The sequence below is a fragment of the Zootoca vivipara genome, chromosome 3 (assembly GCF_963506605.1).
Source record: "Zootoca vivipara chromosome 3, rZooViv1.1, whole genome shotgun sequence".
NCBI classification, from domain to species: Eukaryota; Metazoa; Chordata; class Lepidosauria; order Squamata; family Lacertidae; genus Zootoca; species Zootoca vivipara.
The window spans coordinates 66,887,579-66,911,645 of record NC_083278.1 but is presented as its reverse complement, the minus strand read 5'-3'; the positions used below and the strand labels follow the sequence as shown (position 1 = coordinate 66,911,645).

Genomic DNA, 24,067 nt, shown 5'->3' with positions numbered 1-24,067 from the left:
TTAGTAGAAAAATTTACTTCACAAGAACCAGGATTTTGCCTGTATTCTTTCAGAATTCAGGTTGAACAAATGCATCTTCTGACTGGAAGTTTTCTTAGTCTATGTGCAGAGCTCTTAAGAGTGCTGCTGATGTTATGAACACTCATTCCTAGAAGCCAGGGCAAGCAGCCAAGCCCCATTAATCCTCAGGCATACCTGGGAGCCAGCCATTGCTTGGCCTGCAGCACTATACACCTGGTGCCTTTGTACAGTTTTTCCTGACTGGCAGGTTTTGTCATAGTTAGAGCCCAGAGAAATATGCGTGTGGGAGGGAGAGTTTGTAATAGAACATTATCTCTATAAGAAATGTGCTTAATATGACAGCAGCCTTTATGTATTGTATGACCCCAACTAAATCTGCGCTTTTGTTGTTTTTTAATAGGGATTATTTACCAAGTGAGAAAAGAACTTCACAGAGCAGCAAGGAAAATACTAGAAACAAATGCTAGAATTTTCCGAAGACCATTTGATGGTAGGTTTGATCAAATCTGCTATACCTTAAAAGTTTTACTGCCAGGTCTGGTTATTTAACTTTGCTCTTAGACTCTGACAGCGTCCACTGAAACGCCCTGTGTAGTTCACAAGATGATCATGATGGTGAAGGCATGAAGCCCAGCTTGCTTTCCTGCCTTGCCTATTAGCTCTGCCTACCTCATTCACTCGAAACCCAGTTCCTTGCTTTCCTGTTCTGTAGACTGCTTATCTGGTGTGCTACCTTGCATCTTGGGTTCTATGGGGATCATCTTCACTTGGAACTGAAAGACCTTGCATAACACCCTTTCTCATCTTCCAACCTACGATTGCCACCTTTAACACTCCCCTGACAAACATAAAGGGTGGTATTCACCTAAGTCTTGCTCAGAGCAGACCCATTGAATTCATGAACATGACTAGGTTCATTAATGTCAGTGGGTCCGTTCTGAGTAAAATAATGGGCCGTATTCAATTAAATCATTGTGTTAGTGGAAGCTAGTGCGATGATTCCTGCTAGTGCAACAGGACTCTCCCCTCTCATCGTGGCCTCCTCAAATCTGCTGTGAAGCATTGGGACAGGGGTCCCCAAACTTACCCGGCTTTAGGCCGGTTCCTCTGGTGCCAATCATGCAGCGGGGCGGGAAAACACGCTTCCATATGTGTTCGCACTCGCTTCTTCTGGTGCAGAGCGGCTCCGGAAATGACTTCGGCGCATGCGCAGACGTCATTTCCAGTGCATTTCCGGGTTGGCGCGTCACCAGAAATAGCTTATGCGTGTGCGCACAAGCTATTTCTGGTGCTGCACCGGCCCGGAGATGGGCAACCGCACCACGGCGTACCGGTAAGAGCGGGCGGCAGCAGGGGTTGTTGGGGGTCGCACAATTGGCTCATGTGGGCCACATCCGGCACCCGGGCCTTAATTTGTGGACCCCTGCGTTGGGAGAACCCCCAGAGCAGCACATGGGGAAGGCGAGGGGAGATTATTCCATCAGGCAAGCAGGAATGTTTGTGCCGGCAGAACAATCTCCTTAGCACTACATTGACTGCAACCCGAGGTTTTCCCCATGTCTGCATCTCCACATTGGAAAATCCTTAACATTTATTTCCTTCAAGCATTTGATGAAGACAGAGAGTCTTTGAGGGGTGTGTGGTGTGGAAAGGCCCCATCTGTACCCTAGCCTGATAAAAAGTTACATTGATCTTCTTGAGCCTACAAAATCTTGAGCGTTTGAAATGTGGCCCGGTGGCTGCAGCTATTGAAACAGTCTGTGAATATGCCATTCACCAGTTCATGCTTTGTTATGCTTAAATCCACTTAGTCATCAAATACTGTATATAGGATTTTGAGACGGGTGATGTCATTCCTAAGCATTTTTACTTTGAAGTATGTTTCAGGGAAATCAGTGATTTAACACAAGCCACTGTATCATAGCAAGATGCAAATGATAATACTGACTTTCTAAACAGGATTGTTGTACGGAATATTGTACTTAGAACACTTTTAAGCACAGCTTATATGCAGAGCATAATTAATTACACAATAATGGTTTTTATCAGCATACAGCATACATAACTGTTTCTTCTCTCCTGCTGGACTTTCAGCTCATTACTGTAAGGTTATCAGATTTTTTCCAATGAATTCGGGGACTAATTAATTAATTAAATACTACACGTTTGGGACATTGATGCTGCAGCGATGGCAGTGGCAGAGGGGCGGCCACCACTTTGACCTCAACTGCCACATTTCCCCTTCCTCCAAGGCTTCTATCTCCTTTCTTCATGAGCCTGGGCAGCTCCTGAGTTGTTAGTTCTTCAGTGGTGGTGGTGAGGAAGCGGTGCACAGTGGGTCAGGCATGGAAGGCGGAGAAGGAGGGCCGAGAGCAGCAGCGGTGAGGCTCGGGCAGCGCATCAGAGCAGCCCCAATCCCATTCCTACTTGTGTGCAAGCAGGAGGGGGCGGGGAACCCCCAGCTGGGAAGGGAGGCTTTCCGTTGCCTAACTGAGAGATCCCTGCCCCCTCCTGCTTGCACGCAAGTAGGAGTTGGGAAGCTGCTCTGATAGGCAACCCTTCACAGTTTAGTTGCTGGGGTCAGGGAGGGTGGAGGCAGCCCAGAAGCTGCATCTTGGAGCCCTGCACCAACATCATATGAGGACTTCCGAGCAGCTCCTGAAGCCAGCCAGAGCCAACTGCTTCTGGCTGCTGAGACTGCTGCTGCTGCGTTTCCAGGGACATTCCAGGGATGGGATGGAATTTGTCCAGGGACTTATATGCAAATCCAGTGACTGTCCCCAGGAAACGGGGACGTCTTGTAAGGCTACATTACTGTGCACTGTTTTTATTTTTATTGGTAAATTGCCTTGAGTCCCTGTCGGGGGCAAGGCAGAGTATAAATAAATATATAATAATTATACTGCTGTATAAATAATGATTCCATTTGTTGAATAATATGCATTAAAATGCTGCTTCTGGAAGAAGTTATCTTCATTTTCTGCTGATAATGCAAAGTTTAATGAACAACTGCAATCATGATTTTTATTTTATTTTTTGAGTAAAGAACGCTTCAGTACTTATGACGCAGATGAGCATGAGTGTGCCTTGTGGCTCCTTGTGAAAAGGAGCCAGTCAGAAGATAAAATGGTCCGATTACAAGCTGTGCAGGAATTAGCCTCCAATCGCTACTGGCATGGTAAGGTATTCTGTTATGAAAGCTAGTGTTTTAACTTGTGGCCCTCAGGCTAAGGGATAGGAATACAATATAAGATAAAGTTCTCCTGTGAAAGAGATTTGTGCAGGAGAGCATCTCAGTATTTTGTTTTTTAAAATGGGGGGGGGGTTGTACATATTTAACTGTACATACTTTGTAAATATTTAACTTGGGTTATGCTCACACTAGTGGGTGTACATTGGATAGATTTTCTATATACTGGAAAATCACTGCAGCATTTTCATATTTAGCATCCTGTTTAATTTCAGCCTTCAACATGGGATCAACTTCTGATTTTTTTACCAGACCTTTCTCCATACTGTCTGCTGTTTATTTTCTCAATCGTTATCTTGCTCTTGAAATCTTAAACAAATACGGTAGTGCAACAATATGAACAACCTTGTTGTTGCAACTGGAGCTGATCTGAAAATGTCACTTAAAAGTGTGGGAAAGGGGTTAGAGTGTTGGACTATAATAAATAAATAAATATTTGTACCCCACCCATCCGGCTGCATTTCCTCAGCCACTCTGGGCGGCTTCCAACAAAGATTAAAATACATTAAAATGTCACACATTAAAAACTTCCCTAAACAGGACTGCCTTCAGATATTTTCTGAATGTCAGATAGTTGTTTATCTCTTTGACATCTGATGGGAGGGCGTTCCACAAGGTGGGCGCCACCACCGAGAACACCCTCTGCCAAGTTCCCTGTAGCTTTGCTTCTCGCAACGAGGGAACCGCCAGAAGGTCCTTGGCACTGGACCTCAGTGTCTGGGCAGAACGATGGGGGTGGAGACACTCCTTCAGGTATACTGGGCCGAGGCCATTTAGGGCTTTAAAGGTCAGCACCAACACTTTGAATTGTGCTCGGAAACGTACTGGGAGCCAATGTAGGTCTTTCAGGACCAGTGTTATATGGTCTCGGCGGCTGCTCCCAGTCACCAGTCTAGCTGCTGCTTTCTGGATTAGTTGTAGTTCCCGGGTAGCCCCACGTAGAACACATTGCAGTAGTCTAAGCGGGAGATAACTAGAGCACCTGAGGGACCGGGACAACCTACCCATTGAAGTCCAATGCTTTAAGGATGATATGAACGTTCATGTGAGCGCCTGGTGTATAAATTTATAAATTGACAAGTTTAAAAAACTAAATGCAGACACTAGGGTTTCATATCAGTGCTGCAGCTATTTCCACCCCCTCACTGTGAAAAATTGATATTTTTTTCATCTTGTGTATGTTCGACACCTTAGTGCATACAGTCCTTTCCAAACAGAAGGATGGAAAGTCTCTCCCTTTTCTGTTCCTCCATACATTGTGAATTACCATATGTCCTCACTTGCGTTTACTAATTGCAAATTTGTATTGCTTGCTTGCATGGACTTTACAAAACTTTATAAACAAAAGGAAATATTTCAAGTTTGTTTAAGTCCTAACTCTGTTTGTTCTAATACAGATTATCAGTATAGGACAGCTGCCCAAGCAAGTGATCAGAAAACTACTATTGGTTTAGCTCGAAGTAAAGATGTTGACCTGCGGTTTTTCCTGCTACCCCATCTTTTACCAAAACAAAAAGATGTACGTATTATGAAATCCAGACTTCACCGTTTTTCATAGAAGTATTCTGAAATCTAGTGTCTAGGAGTCAACCCATATAGCTGGTCTAACATAATAACTGATTTACATTGTCATCTATGTGGATTAACAACATTTTGAAATCTTAAGAGTTGGTTTGACATTTCCTAAGTTATGGAAGGTATCTTTCATTATCCAGTCCCTACGGCTGATGGTGACTTCAAGATCAGAGCTTTAGATTTAAGGGGCAGAGTCATGGTGCAGCCTGGAATGAACAGAGTGAGAAGTGGAGATGAGGCCAGGGATATGTCAATCCATGCTATCCCTGGGAGTGTAGAGGCAGGGACATAGGAATGAACTGAAGTCTGTAGGCAAACAGAGAGGAAATCAATGTATGACAAAGGAGGTTGCTCCGTCAGTGCAAACATTGCTACTGGAACAATCTCCCTTCTTGTCCTCTGGTGTGCTGTTCTAGGGGTTCTCGCCTCCCAAGCATAGCTGCCAAGTCTCCTGCTGAAAAATGCGGGATCAGCAGCGGCGCGGCACCGGAAGTCGCTTCTACACATGTCCGGACATGCGTAGAAGCGACTTCCGGTGCCGCTCTGCCTGGTTTCCGGTGCCCAGACATGGGCAGAGCGGCACCCAAAATGGAGCCTCCCTGGCAGGTAGGAAATCTGGGAGATTTCCGGGATTTTTTTCTGTTTGGGAGAACAGCGGGAAACGGATTAAAATCCGGGGGGTTTCGTGCGAAAAACGGGAGACTTGGCAGCTATGCTCCCAAGTCAAACTGGAGAGCTTGAGAGGTGTGCAGGGGGAAGGGGAAGCTCCATTGTGCAGGCCTCAATAGGAGCAGTTAGTTGAATCCAGCCCATAGCAAGAAAGGGAAAGATCGAAGGACAAAACACAGTGACATAAAAGATTAATTGGAATGAGTCCAGAAGGTGAGGAGTGGCAACTATTGGATGCTCAGACTGGGGACTGCAAACTGTCCTGGAAAGAGTTATACTTTGCAAAACTTAGGGCAGAACTGAACTATGTGACAGACTGTTCTTCCAGGCAGGCTGGGACGTGTCTCTCTAAACTAGCTTTGGCTAGAGCTAGCAGTGAGCAGAAACATCTAGAGAAATCCTCATCCTTGTAGTACCACATCTGGAAGTCAGTTCAAATTGATGTTATTGTTAGGTGGCCCTTGCTGTGCATATTATGGAGGGCAAGATGAAACATATGGAAGCAGTTTCCAAGATATCTAAGACCCATGGCATCTAGGGCAGTAACTTCAACAGCAGTTAGGCACTACATTTTTCTGATGTGAACTGGTCATTTCACACGGTTCAGTGTTTTTACATAATTTCCTGATGCCTGCTGTTGTGGGAGATGTTAACAGGTGTTTTTGGTTTACATTACAGGCTTGTTATTCAGAAGATGAACTTATGCTGTTGCTGGCAGCTTTACCTCAGACAGATCTTGACCCATGTGTACAATATTTTACATCATTGGCTTTAAGAGAAAGCAGCCAGACCATCGCTGCACGGAAGGTGTGTTCCTAACTAAATATTTTGGCAAAAATGGAACAATGCATGCTCTGAGTTACCAATGAAGGTGGAAGGGGCTTGACCAAACAATTTTATCCTGATGTCTGTGTTTACCTAATCTGTCTTCCAGTTAATGTGTGAAACCATTAAAAAAACATTCTGCCTGCCAGTAAGTTCCTAAGTTTTATGTACCATTCTGTGCTAGCAGAAATGACTGTTCGCTTGCCTTTTTTCTTCTTACTATTATTTCCAGCTCTTAATATGTTCTAGGAATGGAAATTCATTGAATCCATCTCCTTGGGTGACTCCTGACACACACAATAACATTCTTAAGGAAATAAATTTTTTTCTTGAGAAAGAAAGTCAGGATAATATAAAGGCTGGTGATTACTTTTTAAAGAAAAAAAATATCAAAAATTCATTTCCATGTTCAATAGTTTAATAGTTTGGGAGGTAATCTTGATAGCAGGAAAGCTCTGCTGGCCTGCCTGTTTTGCTATCTTTCCAACTAGTCCTAGCTACCATAAACAGGAAGCATTAGCCAGAACATCTTGTGGAGGCTGGAAGTTGAACCTCTCTTCCATTTGCCCCGTCAAGTTACCAAGATGGCCTAATCCTTAAATGCAAGTCTTACAAACCTAGTTGTAAGGAAAGCTTTCAGTGTTGACTTATCTTTTTTGAAATGAATTGAAATACATTCCTTAATATATATATATTTTATTCCAGGGGGGCTTATGGTGTTTTGGTGGAAATGGGCTTCCTTATTGTGAAAGTCTCAGTACTATCCCTTCAAAGGCTGTAGAACTCTTCTGCTTACAAGCCTTAGTGCATCATTCCAAGGTAATTCAGTAGCAACATTGCTGGCTTTTGCTGTAATAATAATTGAACTGTGTAGCAATGCCACCACCTTCCTAAGCCTCTGCAAATATATGCCTGTTCCCTAGATGCAATTTCTATAATGATTTCTATCTGGATGGAAGACAAAACATGTCACAAATTATTTGCCTGCCTAATTTCAGATTCCTAGTCATTGTGATGAAATTGAAGCAAGTGGGGGGCTTCAGCTGCTGCAAAAACTATACCAAATCCGCAAGGATTCCCCCCAAATACAGAGGAGCATCATTCACATAATTGGGAACATGGCGCTTAATGAACAGCTTCATTCATCTATATTTTGTGCAGGTAATAGCAAAGCTTATGGTCTCTGAAAAATGGAGAATTAACGATGAAAGAAATGGGACCCTGTAGCCTTTTCTTTATAATAGTGGCAGGTGCTTTTTATTCTGTTGGGTTCATTGGGGCTTGCCTCCAGGTAAGTGTGCCTAGGACTGTAGTCTGAGATAATGTGCCAAGTGGTCCGAGGTGAAAGGAATTCATTGCTGGATTATGAATGAACCTTAATGGAAGAGCATAAGTATGCATAAGTATAGCCTACTGATGTAGGCGACATGTTTCCTTCTATTATTTAACACTTTAAGCCTATTTATACAGTCAGCCGATTATCCATTCTTATCTGTTGAATGTCTGATGCATTCTCATTCTGAGAACCGCATATTAAATGGATGTTTAGAAAAGGGTTGTGGTCCCTCCGTGCACCAGTACTGCAGTTCCCTACGTTTCTTATCAAATGTGGAAATGAAATAAAAAAATAAAAAAATTTAAGAACTGCAACTCGTAAAGCATTTTCAGCGGTGGGCTGTATCAGGTAGATGGTTGCCTGTTCAAATGCTCCCCTGCAAGCAGACAAGTAGCATATTGGAGGAAGGCTAGGGTGGGCCCTTTCCCCTGGTATGCTAGTTCTAAAAGTGCAAGGAGTGTTGTTGTTTTTAAATAGGGAAATATTTGAACAGGCAACCCCTCTCGCAGACTGCTGTCATCGAGTCCAGAAAAATATACTTTACCGTGTGATTTCCACTGCACATATAGACTGACCACAATTAATCTTTGACATATTGAACTTCGTCATAAAAGAACACCTGCATTGCACCTTTAAATGATGAGCTTGAGAAACAATATCCAGCAGAGCATCACAATTTTATATTTTAGACACCAGGAGACTTATCAAGCTTTATGGGAACTGTCAAAGAACATACTGTGTTTGTGTGTTTCTTTGTGTTTCTTTTCCACTGCACAGTAGCAGCACTTGTATCCCTTTTAAAATGTTTAATAAATGGATTGCCCTTTTGGTCAGTTACAGGTGATGATACATATGCTTGCTTGATTCAATCCTAGGTTGGGTTTCTATACTTGCTCATATGATGAAGTCTCCACGTGTCATGGAATCCTCCCATGCAGCAAGAGCCTTGGCCAACCTAGACAGGGATACGGTGCAGGAGAAGTATCCAGAAGGAGTATATCTTTTGCACCCACAATATCGAACCAAGTAAGGAGAGAGCCTCCTATTCTCTGCCTCCTCCCTCCACTACTACCACTTCATTACTCACAATAAGCCTCTCCATTCTAAAGTTCACCTGTTGCTCTGTGGATAGATTCCTTGCAGGGCCGGATCTTAAATGCTTGCTCCTTACATGATGGCTTGTAGGTGAACAATGGCATTTATGAAAGGCACCTAAGAGAAATTGTCTCTGGAGAAAGTTGCTGTGCAGCTATTCCATTTGACCCGACCTCATGTATTCTTGCAACAGGCATGCACATGCACAACACTGCTTTGAAAGGCTTAGGGGAAAAATATGTCCGCCTTTATGACTACCCTGTACCCAGGGCCAGCCCATCTGTGAGGCAAGGTGAGGAAACTGCCTCAGGTGGCAGGATCCACAGGGGCATTGCATCCAGCTTCCAAAGAATGTCTTGCCCACTGCTGCTGCCATGGTGGCAGTAACAGCTGCAGCGCACTCCTTGGAAGCCAGATGTGCCTCTTCAAGGCTGCCTCTACAGTGGCCTCTTGGCAAATAGGAAGCACTGCTGGTCTCCTCCCACCCTTGTTCCCAATGTATATATTTCCCACTTGTTCCTGATGTAAATCTTCACTCATCCTTCTCTCCAAATGGGTCAGCACCATTTCGTGCTTCACCTCAAGTGCAAAAATGTCTTGGGCCAACCCTGCCCGTACCATTTATTCCTCATAGCTTCCCTGATGGTGGACAGTACAGAGTGGCTGGGGAGGCCCAGCCAGATGGGCGGGGTATAATTAATAAATTATTATTATTATTATTATTATTATTATTATTATTATTATTACCATCATTATTATAGTGGTGAATAGAGTCAGAAAGAACTCTGAACACATTAGTGTGAGTGCAATCCTATGCAAATCTACTTGGAATCAAGTCCCATTGAGTTCAGTCGGGATTTCAGTGGCTATAGGATTGCAGCCCAAATTGTTCCATATCATTCCATCTTGGGACAGAAAATGTTCCCCCTAGTAGAATACATCCTGCAGTTGTTAAGAAGTTCCTTTGTCTCATTGAAAAGAGGTCCTGCAATGCAATGGTTTAGTAGCAGGCTCCAATACAGAGAAACTTTAGGTATTCCTAAATTTCCTTAAACTCAGGAAGATTAGATTCTTAACCATATATGTAAATCTCACTGAGGTCAGGAGTTTGCCACTTAACTAATATTTTCTGGATTTGCCTTGCTGGTTCCAAGGACCAAATGTTTTGGGGAGCAATGTAGAGCTATATAATACGGTGCAGCTTTGGGAAGTGTAGGCTGTAGAGAAGCAAGTGACAAGGGAGCCCAGAGGCTGAAAGAATGGCACAGAAGAAGACTTTTGAAGAAAAAGGCAGAGGAGGGGGGAAAAGTGAACCCAGAAGGGGCAAATACAAGAGGAGGCTCTGAAGAACCTTCACAACACTTAAGATCATTCTGGGGTTGTGTGCTGTGGAGGGTGAGGGGTGAAGATAGGTAGTGGGGTGGTTAATCAAAATACCAGGCGGCTCAAAAGAAGTGTCTTCTAAGCCTAGAATCTGTAGGGCTCTGTCAATGTGTGTAGAAACTAGCCGACTGTACAAAGGTAAAATTCACATTTGCTACTCTGCTTTAGCATGTGGTCCTCAGAAGGTTGCCCAGAAAGGAATGCAGCCCTCCAACCCTACAAAGGTTATTTATCCCTGCTCTAGATTATAATGGGAGAATTCTGCCATTATGGCCTTTTCTATTGCTACAGCATTGCAACTGTGTCAACCATAAGGCTCCACTGAGGGCCCAAAAATACATTTTGCTTTTGCTTTCCTCCAAAATGGCATTCATAGTTCTCATTCTTCCCATTTTAGCCTCACAATAGCTCTGAGATAGGTTAGGTTAAGAGTGACTGACTGTAAGCTTCATGACTGTGTGGAGATTTGAACCGTGGAGTCCCAGCTGTTAGTCCAAAACTCTTAACCAGTACATGTGATTTGATAGCAGTTCTTTGGATGCCAGCTTCTAGTAATGCATATTCCCTTTTGCGACTTCTTATTTCCACTACCAGTGAGCCTATTAAAGCTGATGTCCTTTTCGTTCATGGTCTTTTGGGAGCAGCATTTAAAACATGGCGGCAACAGGACATAGAGCAGCCTGCTGCTGAGAAGGAAGTGGATACAGAAGATGATTATACAGAGTGTTGGCCAAAGGTATGGGCAGTGCTATTTTTCTAGGGGAAAAGGTGCCAGAACTCACCATGAAAGCTTCCCTTGTTCTCTTATAATGGTAGTGGCACCCACCTGAGAGGTGCTGGAACTGAGTTCTGATGAGTTCCAGTTGAAAAAAGCCCTGGGTATGGGGGAAATCCTTTGTGCTTATTGGGTTGTTTGTTGCTTCCGGTGTATGAAAATGGATAAGGGAGGCTAAACTCAATTCCCTTCCTTTCAGCTGTGTGTTGTTAACCTGGCTAAGGAGCCCGAGCTATAGTGGCATAGTGCATTGAGTGAAGTTAGCTTTTCTGGGGCCTGCTACCAGAGTAGAATGCAGAGATTTAGCGGCACACCTAACTAAACCATCCACAATAACAACAGTGCTATGGCCTGGAGTGAAAATGCCTACATTTGGGGGGGGGGTACTGTGGTGGTGATACCTTGTATGCTAACACTGAATTAATGTTTTTTAAAAGAAAAATTAGTTCAGATTACATGGACTTCTAGCAAACTACTTCAGAAAGAAGCTTCAGTTTCAATGTTCTGTAACCATACTTTACTCTTCCAATTCACTGTCTGCCTTGAAAATAGATAGCTGGTCTTGATTTCAATGCCTGAAACCCAAGAACTTTTGTGAATCCAATATTCTGTCTTGTTTTCATGTACTCTCAATGTAGACATGGTTGGCATCTGACTGCCCATCACTTAGAATTATATCTGTGGAGTATGATACACATCTGAGTGACTGGAGAGCAAAATGTCCCGTGGACAGCTACAGGTAAAAAATGAAGGGCACACAAATGGGGTGGTATCAGGATCGTGTGTTGGTTGCTCAAGAGTAACAATGCCAAACTCCCAACCTGACTATTTACAGGTTTATTGTGCATACAGTGCATACAGTGCAGAGCTACAAGTTCATGTCTGTCTCAGTCACTCGCAGAATCTGGGAGTGCCCTCTTCCGGTTACGACCCCAGCAAAATATCTTAGGCACCCCCAATCTCCTCCTACCTTCTTTGCGTTTGAGCCCCCTGCGTAATTGGGGCAACGGAAGTGGCGTCTCCCTTTGAAGGTGGTGCGAGGGCTCCGACCCAACATCCTCAAGCCCCCTCCTCCCCGTGCTGACCACCCCCCTCTCCTCACCACTGGAGGCGTTGCTGCTTCCCCGGCTGGAAGAGGTACTACTGGAGAGGAGGGGCCGGGGATCCCTATAACCTGATCTCCCTTCCACCTCCTCCCGTGGACCCTGTGGGAGCCCCCTGACAGGTGGGAAGTAGTAGAAACTGTGTGATTATACAGAGGCAGGCATGGCGATTTCCATTTCTGCTTTGTAAAGTATCTTGTATTGTTTAGGAACTAATGATGGTGACAGTTGTAAGCAGCCTAAATACACATTTGCATTTGATCAAAATAATTGATCGTGTTTTGTAAGCTCCAGTTTCGCAGAATTGGCTGGGCCATCCTTTGGCACGTATGAAGCTGCCTTATACCCAGTCATATCGCTGGTCCATTTTGCTTGGGGTTCTCTATTCCAGGGATCATCAACTCTGTAATGTCTCGCAACAGAGTTCCCAGCTTGCTCCCTGAGATAGTTTTATAAACCAGAACTGCCAAGGGTCTGAGCCTGAGTACAGCCTGTCCTCTGTCACTGAGCTGTGTCCCCTCCCTCAAGTGCCACAGGAGGCACAGTTTTGATTGTCCTTGACAGTTTAAAACACCAGCTTTGGTGAATTCTGCGCATATATATATATATATATTCATAACTGCATGCACAGCAAATCCTGTGACCTTAAGACTAAGGTGAACTGCCGGTATAAATTCACAAGCAGTTCTGGAAAGTTTGCATTGCTATTTATAAGCACGCCAGCTTTTAAGGAATGAATCTGTAATGCTGCCAAGGACCCTTGAGACGACATCTAAAGACCCTGCTGAATTCTAGAATTTTGTGTGCTCTTCTGCTTTGGAACAAGTCCCCATAGGTTTCTTGAAGTTTTAACTAAAAAGGCCTATTTGAATATTTGGGTCAACTCTGGCTGCAATCCTGCACACAGCTAGGCTGCATAAATCCCGTAGACCTCAGTGGGATTTAAACAGCCTGAACTGTGCGCAGAGTTGCACCCAAAATCTCTATAGCATCCATGCTGATTGGAAAGGGGTATTAAGCAGCAGCATGCTCAACCTAACTGGAATGCACAACATTTTTGCTTTTTAATAACTGGAGTGGTTTTGAAACGTTCTGTTCTCAGTAGTAAACCCTTTCCACATCAGCTACTTGTGCATCTGCCAAAGGATCCCAATGTACTACAGAACATCCTTAGGCATGTTCTAGGGCACCCATGAAAATAGGTGGGACCCTGGCCAGACCTTTGGGGTTTCAGTATCGCCCTGCTTGATCTGAGAATGTGGCCTAGAAAATACCCAACCCTCTCCCATGCCTGTAGGTGGTGCACAAGTTGTTTCTCAGTAAAGCTTGCTCACCAATACTGACCTGATTGAGGGGCCCTTGCAAGCTTCCTTGGCTGTCCAGTGTTTCCCAGAACAGGGTTTAAAAGCCACTGCCTTTGCATCTGCTACTTGGTTCTCTCTCCTTGATTTGCAGGGAGTCTCTTTCGTACAAGAGCACTGAGCTTCTCAAGAAACTGCGATCTGCTGGTGTTGGAGATAGACCTCTTGTATGGCTGTCACACAGCATGGGGGGCAAGTCCATTGAATCTTTATTTAATTTTTTCTTTAAATTGCACTATTCTGCAGTTTCAAGTATTTCAACTGTGTTAACTAGGGGTGCTTGAGGAATTTGACCTTTGTGAACTGACCTGATCCACATCACCCTAAACCATGTTATAATTTGCTTCGGATGTCACATTTCCCCCAATTTTGCAATTTTCTTTTAAAAATGTGCATTTTAGGATAAAACATATTTAGAAATGCACGATAAAATAGATCTAGACGTGCATGTTCTGTGAGAAATTACTTTCAGAAATAGGTATTTAAATACCTATTCATAGATAGATATTTTACAAAATGGCATGAACCAGAAATAGACAGAAATAGGCTAACATCCATAATGTTAACTGTGTGTAAAAAAAATGGTTCTATTTGAGGACCATGAAAGACTATATATGTTTCAAAAGAACTGCCACAGGAAGTGGTATCATGAACTGCAGGGCCAACAGCAATTTTCCTGACATACATGTGGTTGGTTGCTCAGACAGTGGAGGTTTTTTCCCCTGTACCATTCGTTGAATTTCAGGTTTTGAACCTGATTGTCTCATCTGTACAAATGGATAACTAGGTTGGCAGGCCCAGTTCCATGGGTTTTTTGGGGGGGCGGGGCGGGTTGTTGTCAGAATGGCATAGTGGTCTCCCAGCACCGACCACCCTCTTACTTGGGGCTCTGGTGGGGCTGCCACAGCTGCCGGCCTTGTATTTCCCCTCATGCTTGTGAGTGGGGTTACCTAGTAACAGTGATGTTATGGGTAGAAGTCAAGCACTCACTGGGTACTGATCGGGACTCAGAATCCATTTAGTTCGCAGCCCATTATATCATTGCCACTGAGTGTGCCTGCTTGTAAGAGGGAGACTAGTTGCGTCTCCCTCAGAGAGCCAAAATGGCAGCTAGTGGGGACCCCAGATGAGGAACTGATCTGCTGATCCCTGCTAGGATGGATATGCTCCCAATATGCCATGTGCTGACTTCATGTCTCTGTGTTGGCATACAATCATTTGGATATACATCTACCTTGACATTACATATCAGTAGTTACTTTAGCCCGCCGTTTTACCTGTCAACTGCAATCTCTTTATCAAAGACCTGTGGTTATAGGGCGGTATACAAATGTAAATAATAATAATATATTTGTGTACCTCCCTACTTGTTCCTACTGTTGTCAGTGTAATAATGCTGGCTGATTGGGCATGATGTCCTGGGTTGGCTGTGGTATCCTCACATGGGATGTCGCCACAGGCTGCACCTTTGCAGTTGCAGCACCTCACCTTTAACCTTTATTTGAAGAGATTGTTCTGGCAACGACCAAGTCATTAACATGTAGAAAGTTTAGATAGGCAATAAGACCACATGTTGTTAATTTTCACAAAACCATTCTTGAGATTTTGAGTAATACCCAACTTCCAGTTGGTGCAAAATAAAAATAAAAATAGGGCATATATACGGTTAAGGTCCATAAAAACCAACAAGAAGTTCTTAAATTCTCTGCTGTTCTACAGGGTGATTACTTAGGGGCGGCATAGAATATATTTGGATTTTTTATCAGTGTTATTCAAGAATTCACTTTTCCCAGTAGTAGAATAATATAGTAGCTTGTTTTTTAAACAATGTAAGCTCTTTAAGTCAATTTACTGTCTTATTCAATCCCTTGATATTTTCTCCAGAATCTTCTCCAGTAGGGGATCTATTTTCCTTGCAGAGATTCCTCAACTATTTTCCTTGCAGAGATTCTGAGGAAACTAAATTAGGGAATTGAAAACTGCATGTTAAGTGTAGGGATTTGACTCAGATCTGTTTTAATTGAATGTTACATTGGTGGAAATGAAAAAAGAAGCAGTGGTTTTAGCTATACACATATTTTCTCTGACATACCAGGATGATAGTTATTATTTACCTTTGAGGTAAAAGTAAATCTTCACTAAAAAGGAGAAAGTGCCCCCCCCCATTTTTATTGGCAAATAGAAAGAAGTGGGTTTTTTTAAAAAACAAAATATCAAAACACGGCAACAAAAAAACCCATTGCTAGCTGGCATTAACAATAATAAGATTACATTGCTCTTATTTAGTATATTACCATATCTGCCTAACTTGCAGAATATATTGGTGCTTTTCTGCATTTTCATTTTCAAGGAGCACATCTAACAGATGAAGGAGAAATAGGATAGGATGTTTTGTACATAAATTTAAGCATCATTCTTGCATTGGTCCTACTTTATAAATATATTTTCTTTTCAGGTCTCCTAGTCAAGAAGATGCTTCTGGATGCTTCCAAGGACTCTGATATGAATTCCATTGTAAACAACACCCAGGGAATTGTGTTTTATAGCGTCCCTCATCATGGCTCCAGGTTGGCTGAATACTCAAAAACTATTAGATTTCTGCTTTTTCCCTCTGTGGGCGTTAAGGAGCTCAGCAAAGGTATGCTTTGGTTGCAGTAATTTAATATTTAGAGTGTTTGCATGCACACAAACCATTTGCATTGTTTTTAACCTGGCTCGGGAATGTATTTATTTGTGATGCTTATTCCCCACATTTCCTCAGTTGAGCTCAAAGCAGCTAACAATAAATTAAAGCCATTTAGACAACTATAAAGAAACAATAAAATTAAAACTTCAGTGAAAGGACAACTGCTCAAGACCCCAAAGTCTTCTTAAAGAAAGTTCAATGGAAAGAGTTCACAACACAGAGAGAATATGGATATTGCAAACCTGACTGAAAAGCAAAAGGGATACAGTGAACTGTAAATGGCACGCTATCTAAGACTGTGTTGCTTGCATGTTGCCATGCTAATACTAATCCCTCAGAAGCAGGGCTTGACAGCAGGTGTGCCTGTCTGAACTTAAATCTAGTTATTCCAAGTGCACCTTTCATAGGAAAATGCGGCATGCAAACACAATCAGAAATATGCATTTAATTTTCTTTCTTGTTCCCCTAGATTCTCCTGACCTTAAAGTACTGAACGATGACTTTCTCTCATTTGCCAAGAATAAGAACCTTCCTGTATTGAGTTTTGCAGAAACAATGCCAACGCGAGTCAGTAGAGTGCTGAGCCTGCATGTAGTACCAGTGGAATCTGCAGGTCTGATATTCTCAGCATTCCCCTTTTAAAAATGTATTGATCTGACAAGATATAGCCATGAGAGTTCTGTGATAGAAACATCCAGAAATGGATGCAGATGGAAAGTGTCGTATGAAAAAAATCAGTGTTTCAGAAAAATTAATGATTGATGTCTTTCTGGTGTAAGGCTGGATCAGCCAGCCTCAAAGAAACCCCTCTCCCAACTTCTTCCTCTCTTGCTCTTTACAAATTGCTTGCAGTTAAAGTACTGTGAGCATTAATTTACAGGAACACTTTCAGTACCGCAGTAAAAAGGTTGGAGCCCACAGTTTCCATGCATTGTGTATTAAAAGTTAAGTACAGTTGTACCTTGGATCCCAAACGCCTTGCATGTCGAACGTTTTGGCTCCCCAACGCTGCAAACCCGGAAGTGAGTGTTCCAGCAAACATTATTTGGGACCCAAACATCCAACAGGGTTTCTGCAGCTTCCGATTGGCTGCAGGAGGTTCCTGCAGCCAATTGGAAGACACGACTTGGTTTCCGAACGTTTTGGAAGTCAAATGGACTTCTGGAACGGATTCCATTCGACTTCTGAGGTACCACTTAATTCAAGAGGGTTCTGCTGTGTGTGATCCAAGCTGGTGGAAGAAGGAAGTTTCTAGCTAACAAGCAAGTTTCTATTCTGCCTGGAAACAGGCAGGAGGTTCCTGATGTTTGGGTTATTCCCTCAGAGAAGCTGAACAGCTGGTTTAAACTGGTTCTATTATCTCTTTCTGTCAAGGTCATAGCTTCCTATAATAATAGGTCAGAAGGAGCCCAAGTTTCACTTTCTGTCTCTCTTTCCTTCTGGTGTGGTATTCTGTATATAGTATGCTAAGTGTTAAGATCTTAGTCTTATTGTAAGTTTAAGTTAAGTCTGCTGCAACTGGATTTCTTATGGACAGTGCCAATCCTGAAGATGTATGGATTTGTGACCAACATGCTCATTTGCTTTCAGTAGTAAATTCTGCTGGGTGAAATTAATTGCTTCTGGTCTATTATTGGGAACCCTGCAATGTGTTCATGCTTTACTCAGCTAACTGTACATTGGGGTCTGTTCTGGATCAATATGAGCAGAATCAATGACAGAAGCTTGCCCACCATACCTTCTGTGCCTAACGCATGGGATATTGTGACTAACATACATTTTAAGGTGCTTTTCCTGCCCTAGGGCTTTTGTTCTTTTAATGGAAGACCTAACTTACAAGCCTGCACCCTTTAAAACCTGGTTCCAAGGTAAATTATTTGCCCCCTCAAAATTTTTGCTTAGCTCTGATCCATAGATAATTGTAATAACTTATTGCATGGACTTGTTGGCACACACAATAGAAGCATGCCTGGTTGTCCCCACATAGCAAATGGGAAAGTGCATCTCCACCAGTATCACAAGATGGGTGCTGCTGTGTATAATTTGTGTCTTTTCCTTGACAATAATTGGCGCTGACTTTTGTTTTTGTCCAGATTTAGGCATAGGAGAACTCATTCCCATAGATGTCAGCCACTTGAATATTTGCAAACCGAAGAACAAGGACTCTTTCCTCTACCAACGCACAGTAAAGTTTATTCGAGAGTCTTTAGAAAGAAAGCTGGGAAACTGAGGAACTGCGCACCAGAGCTTTGCTTCTTTGATGTAATTCCTAACACATTCCTGGACTAAAACGGGGGCTGAATTGACAGGTACAGCACAAGGTTTTATTGCTGTCAAGTTGCTTTTTAACAACTCCTCTAACTGCTGACCTTGGCGTGTACCTAGGATATGAAAGTGCATAGATGCACTTCCGTACATCTCACAGAGAAAATCCATGGTAGCTTTGGTTCCCTTTGCCTTTACCTGGTGGAAGCATACGTGAAAAGTCCTGTTCACCACTTGAGTTGGAAGCACTTCTTGCCTGAGCTTGTAATGGGTTCTTTACAGTCCAGTAGGAAATACATGAAATGGCCTTTTTACTCGAAAGTGACCCTTCTTCCCTTGAAAGAGGTAATCCTGCTTGCTGCTGCCTGTTGGAGCCCTGCTGTGCAGACCCAGAATTTTTCCTAGATTCGTTTTAGCCAGACCCATGTACTTGCTGGTTTGGGGTCGAGCACATGCTGGAACGTAATGTGTGGGTGTACTGTGAGGAGTAAATGTGCTGACATAGTACACCGTAAGGACACGCGATTACCCATCAGCAACAGAAATGCCAGTTTTATGGTATGATTTCTTATTAGACAAATTGGTGTGATAAAGAAAGGCTGTCTGTAAATAATAGAATAAATTATATAGTGACATCTAAACCTGCAAAGCTAAACTGTGCCCTTTGCATCTGTTTGCCAAGGAGAAGCAAGAATATCCCTCAGACTGTTGATTTGCTACTGCATTTGTTTTGGAAGCAGGGGAAACACTTTAGTTGCTGCAATCCTGTGTTCACTTATTTCAGAGAAAGCCCTCTTGAGCTCAGTGGAACTAAGTTCCAGTGAAGCATACATAATAATTTCTTTTAAGGACTAGTTCATTTTATTATTCCCAGTGGGGTGGCCTTTTCTCTAGTCATGTTAAATCAGAGTGTTGTGGGAAACAAATAAACTTTAAAATCATTGCTTTCTCCTGCATGAAAGGCTGAATTAATGCAGATAGCCTTCTAACCCTTCACTGTCATTGTGGTAACATAGAATGTGTTTGCCACATACATTCTAAAACTCAATGGACGCAAACCTAAGGCCTACATCATCTGAACAGCTCAGCCAATTCTATACTGTAATATTCAGAATGCCAAGCACTGCAAAAGGGGAGGATTCTTCCCTTTGAATAAATGCCTTTTAAGTATTTCAGACACAGTTATTTAATGGTTCTTTTAGTCTAAGAACGGATGTTTTGATCAACTCTCAGTGGCCCAATTCAGACATGATGCCAAACCATGGTTTGATAACACTACACAATCTAGAAAATTCTGGTGAGGAGTTGTGGTGTTCTATATCCCATCTGCTTAGCATTCCCATGTTAGCTGCAGTAGCCTCTGGAGGTGAAGTAAAAGCCATTATTATGAATGGTCAAACCAAAAAGCATGCCAAACCATAATTAGCATAAACCCACTTTATTGATTTGCCAGCTCCCACAACAAACTATGGTTTGAACATGATAGCAAACCTTATCTAAGCTTCCTTAACCATGGTTTGGTTGATATCTGAATAGAGCCATTTTGTATGTATAAAAAAAATCTGCCTACAAGGCAGAATGGGGGAGCTCTTTGTTAGAAACAAGCTGCTGTGTTGCCTTGCACAGAAAATGTTTTTTTTTTATCTGTAATGTTGGAGCTGTTTGAAGCAGGCCGTGTTCCCCTTCTCCCCTTAAATTAATAACATGTGGTTTATACTGTAAATATAATTCATGTAGTATCTGTGTTTGGGCATTTTCAAATAAAACCAAAACAATTTTAATGTTTGGAGATGCTAAACTTTTAAAGCTGCTTAAAAGTTAATGTATTTTATATTAAGCAATTACTTGCAGATGTAACAACACCTAAGACAAGCATGGGAAACTTGTGAGCCTCTCATCATTCCTAATCCTGCCTGAGTTCAAATCGCCTGTAGGTTTGCAGGTTCCTCGCTCTTGGCTTAAAGGTAAAGACTATAAAACACAGCTGCACTCTTAACGCCCACAAAACTCTCAACCAAGCTTTACTAACCACTTGATGGTGCATGATGTTGTTTCATTTTGGAAACTAAGTAGGTCAGAGCCTGACCAAGTGCAGACCAAAGGAGGGCGGCCTGGAAAGCCTCACATCTGCCACTGGGCTTGAGAGTTCAAGCCGCCATAACAGAGCTATCCAAACATCCATCCACCTCCACCCCAAGAATTGGCTTAAAGTGCTTACTGAGCACAGTGAAGCTGGCTATTGGGGCCGCCAACTTCTAGCCCTGCTCCCGTGCCTTTAATAGCCTGTAAAATTCATTAATTAGGTAGCCAAAACTTTTGTCAAACAGTCTTTAACAACAAGACTCCAAGGGTCACCTAGTCCAACTCCCTGCAATGCAGGAATCTCAACTAAAGCATCCATGGCAGGTGGCCATCCAACCTCTGCTTAAAAACCTCCAATGAAGGAGAGTCTACTATCTTTGGAGGGAGTCCATTCCACTGTCAAAACAGTTCTTACCATCAGAAAGTTCTTCCTGATGTTTAGTCGGAATCTTCTTTCTTGTAACTTGAAGCCATTGGTTCGGGTCCTAGCCTCTGAAGCAATTCACATATAACTTGGTGCTACTTTTTAAGACACACACACACACACACACACACACACACACACACACACAATCCATGAGTAGCATAGCTTATGAGCTAAGAAAGAGCACATGAATTTTTGCTGTAGACATTTCTGTGAACATGAATGTACAGTGGTTGTGGTGTATAACAATAATTTGTGCTAGTCAACCAAATGCTGACTTCTTCCTGTCACATGAGCCAGTAGCTTACAGATCTCTGGGGGGAAATCTGCCCTCCATTCCCTTACCCTCCAGCCTTTGGTTAAGCTAGCAGTGAGGATCCTCTGCCCCATGGCTTCTGAATTTAGCCTGTGAGACCATTTTGGGCAATCCATGGCCATCCATGGTCATATGACAGATTTCTGCCAGAGTGGTGCATGCTCTAGTTATCTCCCGCTTGGACTACTGCAATGCGCTCTATGTGGGGCTACCTTTGAAGGTGACCCAGAAACTACAACTAATCCAGAATGTGGCAGCTAGACTGGTGACGGAGCGACCGCCGAGACCACATAACACCGGTCTTGAAAGATCTACATTGGCTCCCAGTACATTTTCGAGCACAATTCAAAGTGTTGGTGCTGACCTTTAAAGCCCTAAATGGCCTCGGTCCAAGTATACCTGAAGGAGCGTCTCCACCCCCATCATTCTGCCCGGACACTGAGGTCCAGTGCCGAGGGCCTTCTGGCAGTTCCCTCGTTGCAAGAAGCCAAGTTGCAGGGAACCAGGAAGAGGGCCTTCTCGGTGGTGGCGCCCTCCATGTGGAACACCCTCCCATCAGATGTCAGAGAGAAAAACAGCTACCAGATTTTTAGAAGACATCTGAAGGCAGCCCTGTTTAGGGAGGCTTTTAATGTTTAATAGATTGTTTTATTTCATTTTTCTGTTGGAAGCCCCCCAGAGTGGCTGGGGAAACCCAGCCATATGGGCGGGGTATAAATAAATAAATTCTTATTCTTATTAGTGTTAAGTGCTAAGATCAGAGATAAGGGATTTCTTCACATGACAGCACTAAGATGGGAGATGAGCCTCTTCTTGCTACTTAATAGTAAAAAGCATCAACAGAGGCTTATCTCCAGTCTTGGTGCTGTGGGACCAGTAAGCTTAACCATTCAGCTCACATCTTGTTATGTGGGATTGAGTGTTCTCTTTCCATGTGCTCTGCAGGGCAGGAGGGGAGAGCTGTGCTGTGTCATCCTTTTTGAAATATGAGTGGCTGAAGAAACTTGGAGATGTAAGGGGCAATAACTTGCCATGCTCTCTTCCTACTCTGTTTTGTAGTCCTGATAAAATGTTAAAGCTAAGGCCCAGCTCACATGTGTATGTACATCATTTAATCTCCCATCAAGCTTGATGGCTGATAAGATGAATGTTTAAACTATCTGTGAAAACTGTCACGTGAAACACCTTTTACACCAAATCTGTAGAAAGTATTGTGTCTAACTAACATGTGATTTGTTTATGATATTTCACTTTGACATGACGTAGGTGATGAGTGGACAAATAAACATGTGACCTTGTGCTAAACTGTATAATGGGTAACAAAACGCCTTGATGAGGAACAACCATGAAACTGAAATTCAGTCTTCTTCTCCTATGCCATGAATTATTGAAATATTGTGTCTCTTATCAGCTGTGAGAATGTATGTGGATTTATTTAGACACAGTTCTCTGTACGTATTCCTAGAGTTGTATCCTAAAGCACAGTTTTTTAGCCTGGAAATCAAAGTTCTGATTTCCCATCAAAAACATTTTAAAAACAGTCAAGCCACTTGACAGCTAACTTTTATTATTATTATACCAATACTTGTTTTTTTATTTGTATTTGTTCAGACTGAGCAGCGTGAACTGCAATTGATTGCACAGAGGACGCTACTGGCAAGATCTAAGTTTTAATGAGATAGCTCACCAGTGAGCCAGTTATAGGATATAGTGCCAAAGGCCAGACACTTCACTTCTTCAAGTAGTGTAATAAGAATAACTTTTATTTGCAATTTATAAATCGACTTAAATTGGTTTTCCTTCTAATGCTTTTATTATCATGCAAATGAGCTGCCACAAAGCTGTTAAATTATCTTTGTTGCAGAGAATATTGGCACGAACTATAAACCATGCTCCTTTTTTTAATAGGCATTCATGTTTTATGTTGAAATGTAGCCATAAATATCCAGTGATACTTTTTAATTTCTTCATTAAAGAGGAAGGGTGAGGGGTTTTGTAACACGTTCCGCAGGAGTTTAGCTGTAGATTGTCATTTGTCCCTACCCACCTTTGATTTGTGTGGGACTCTCAAAAAAAGCCTCTTACCTTTTGCTAAGTGTTGAGAATGAAAAGGATAGGTGGAAAGTAGCAAAGGGGTTGGGAACTGGAGCTGGCTGGTGGGCTGGATCCTCGTCTCCCCTGCCTGCTGTGAGCCATATGTGACAAGTGGGCATCACACATGACATCAGGCAGGTGGTGTGACTTGTGAACCAAATGGCATCGCCTGGCAAGCCTAATTGGGTCCATGAGCAGGATGTTTCCCACCACTGCAGTAGCATTTCTGTTCTAAGTTCTGATCCAGAAATGTACCTGTGCAGAAGTAGGCTGTGTGCATGGCTGTGTTGGTATTTGGAGGGTGGGAGGGGAGGGTTGAGGAGAGGTGAGGTTCCTTGGGTGGTCCTGGTATTGGTGGGGGGGGGTTGAGGAGAGGTGAGGGTCGTTGGGGGCCTTGGTATTGGTTGGGGAGGGTCTTGTCTTGTGAGTGGAGGGTCTTGGGGTAGAGGGTTGTGGTGGGGGTTTGTGGTGGGGTGGGATTCTGAGGGGGGTAGTGTCCCTGAGGCTCATGGGTCTTTGATTGTGGAGAGGTGTGTGGAGGGTATGAGTTCATTGGGGGTGTGACGGATGTGTGGAGGTCCGGGTCCATGGGGGAACGGCGGTCTGGGGTGGGGGTGGGGGTTTGTGTAGGGGGATCAGTGTGCGGCGGGGGTAGGTGGGTGAGGTGGGGTTGTGGATTGTGTCGGGGTTTTCGGGTGGTGGTGAGGTTTGTTTAGCGAGTTGAACCGTGGGCGGTGGGGTTCTTGGGAGGCGGCGGGGTTTGTTTAGGGGTCCGATCCGTGGGTGGTGCGGTTCTTGGGAGGTGGC

General features: G+C 43.2%; 1 protein-coding gene across 4 annotated transcripts in view; it reads left to right on the top strand.

The window, feature by feature from the left end:
• SERAC1 (serine active site containing 1) overlaps positions 1-23,543 on the top strand; it is a 29,055-nt gene extending 5,512 nt beyond the window's left edge. For 3 of the 4 annotated variants that reach the window (XM_060272785.1, XM_035108645.1, XM_060272784.1), the window contains 13 exons: positions 422-511; positions 3,068-3,199; positions 4,669-4,790; positions 6,194-6,322; positions 7,046-7,159; positions 7,339-7,501; positions 8,552-8,702; positions 10,749-10,890; positions 11,568-11,668; positions 13,488-13,585; positions 15,849-16,031; positions 16,549-16,692; positions 18,173-20,125. In XM_060272785.1, the coding sequence (XP_060128768.1) occupies positions 422-511; positions 3,068-3,199; positions 4,669-4,790; positions 6,194-6,322; positions 7,046-7,159; positions 7,339-7,501; positions 8,552-8,702; positions 10,749-10,890; positions 11,568-11,668; positions 13,488-13,585; positions 15,849-16,031; positions 16,549-16,692; positions 18,173-18,309 (1,706 nt within the window). In that variant the 3' untranslated portion in view covers positions 18,310-20,125. Of the gene's footprint in view, positions 1-421; positions 512-3,067; positions 3,200-4,668; positions 4,791-6,193; positions 6,323-7,045; positions 7,160-7,338; positions 7,502-8,551; positions 8,703-10,748; positions 10,891-11,567; positions 11,669-13,487; positions 13,586-15,848; positions 16,032-16,548; positions 16,693-18,172; positions 20,126-20,182 lie in introns of those variants that run through there. The other variant, XR_009557357.1, reaches the window with a different exon arrangement.
• The last annotated feature ends 524 nt before the right edge of the window (positions 23,544-24,067 follow it).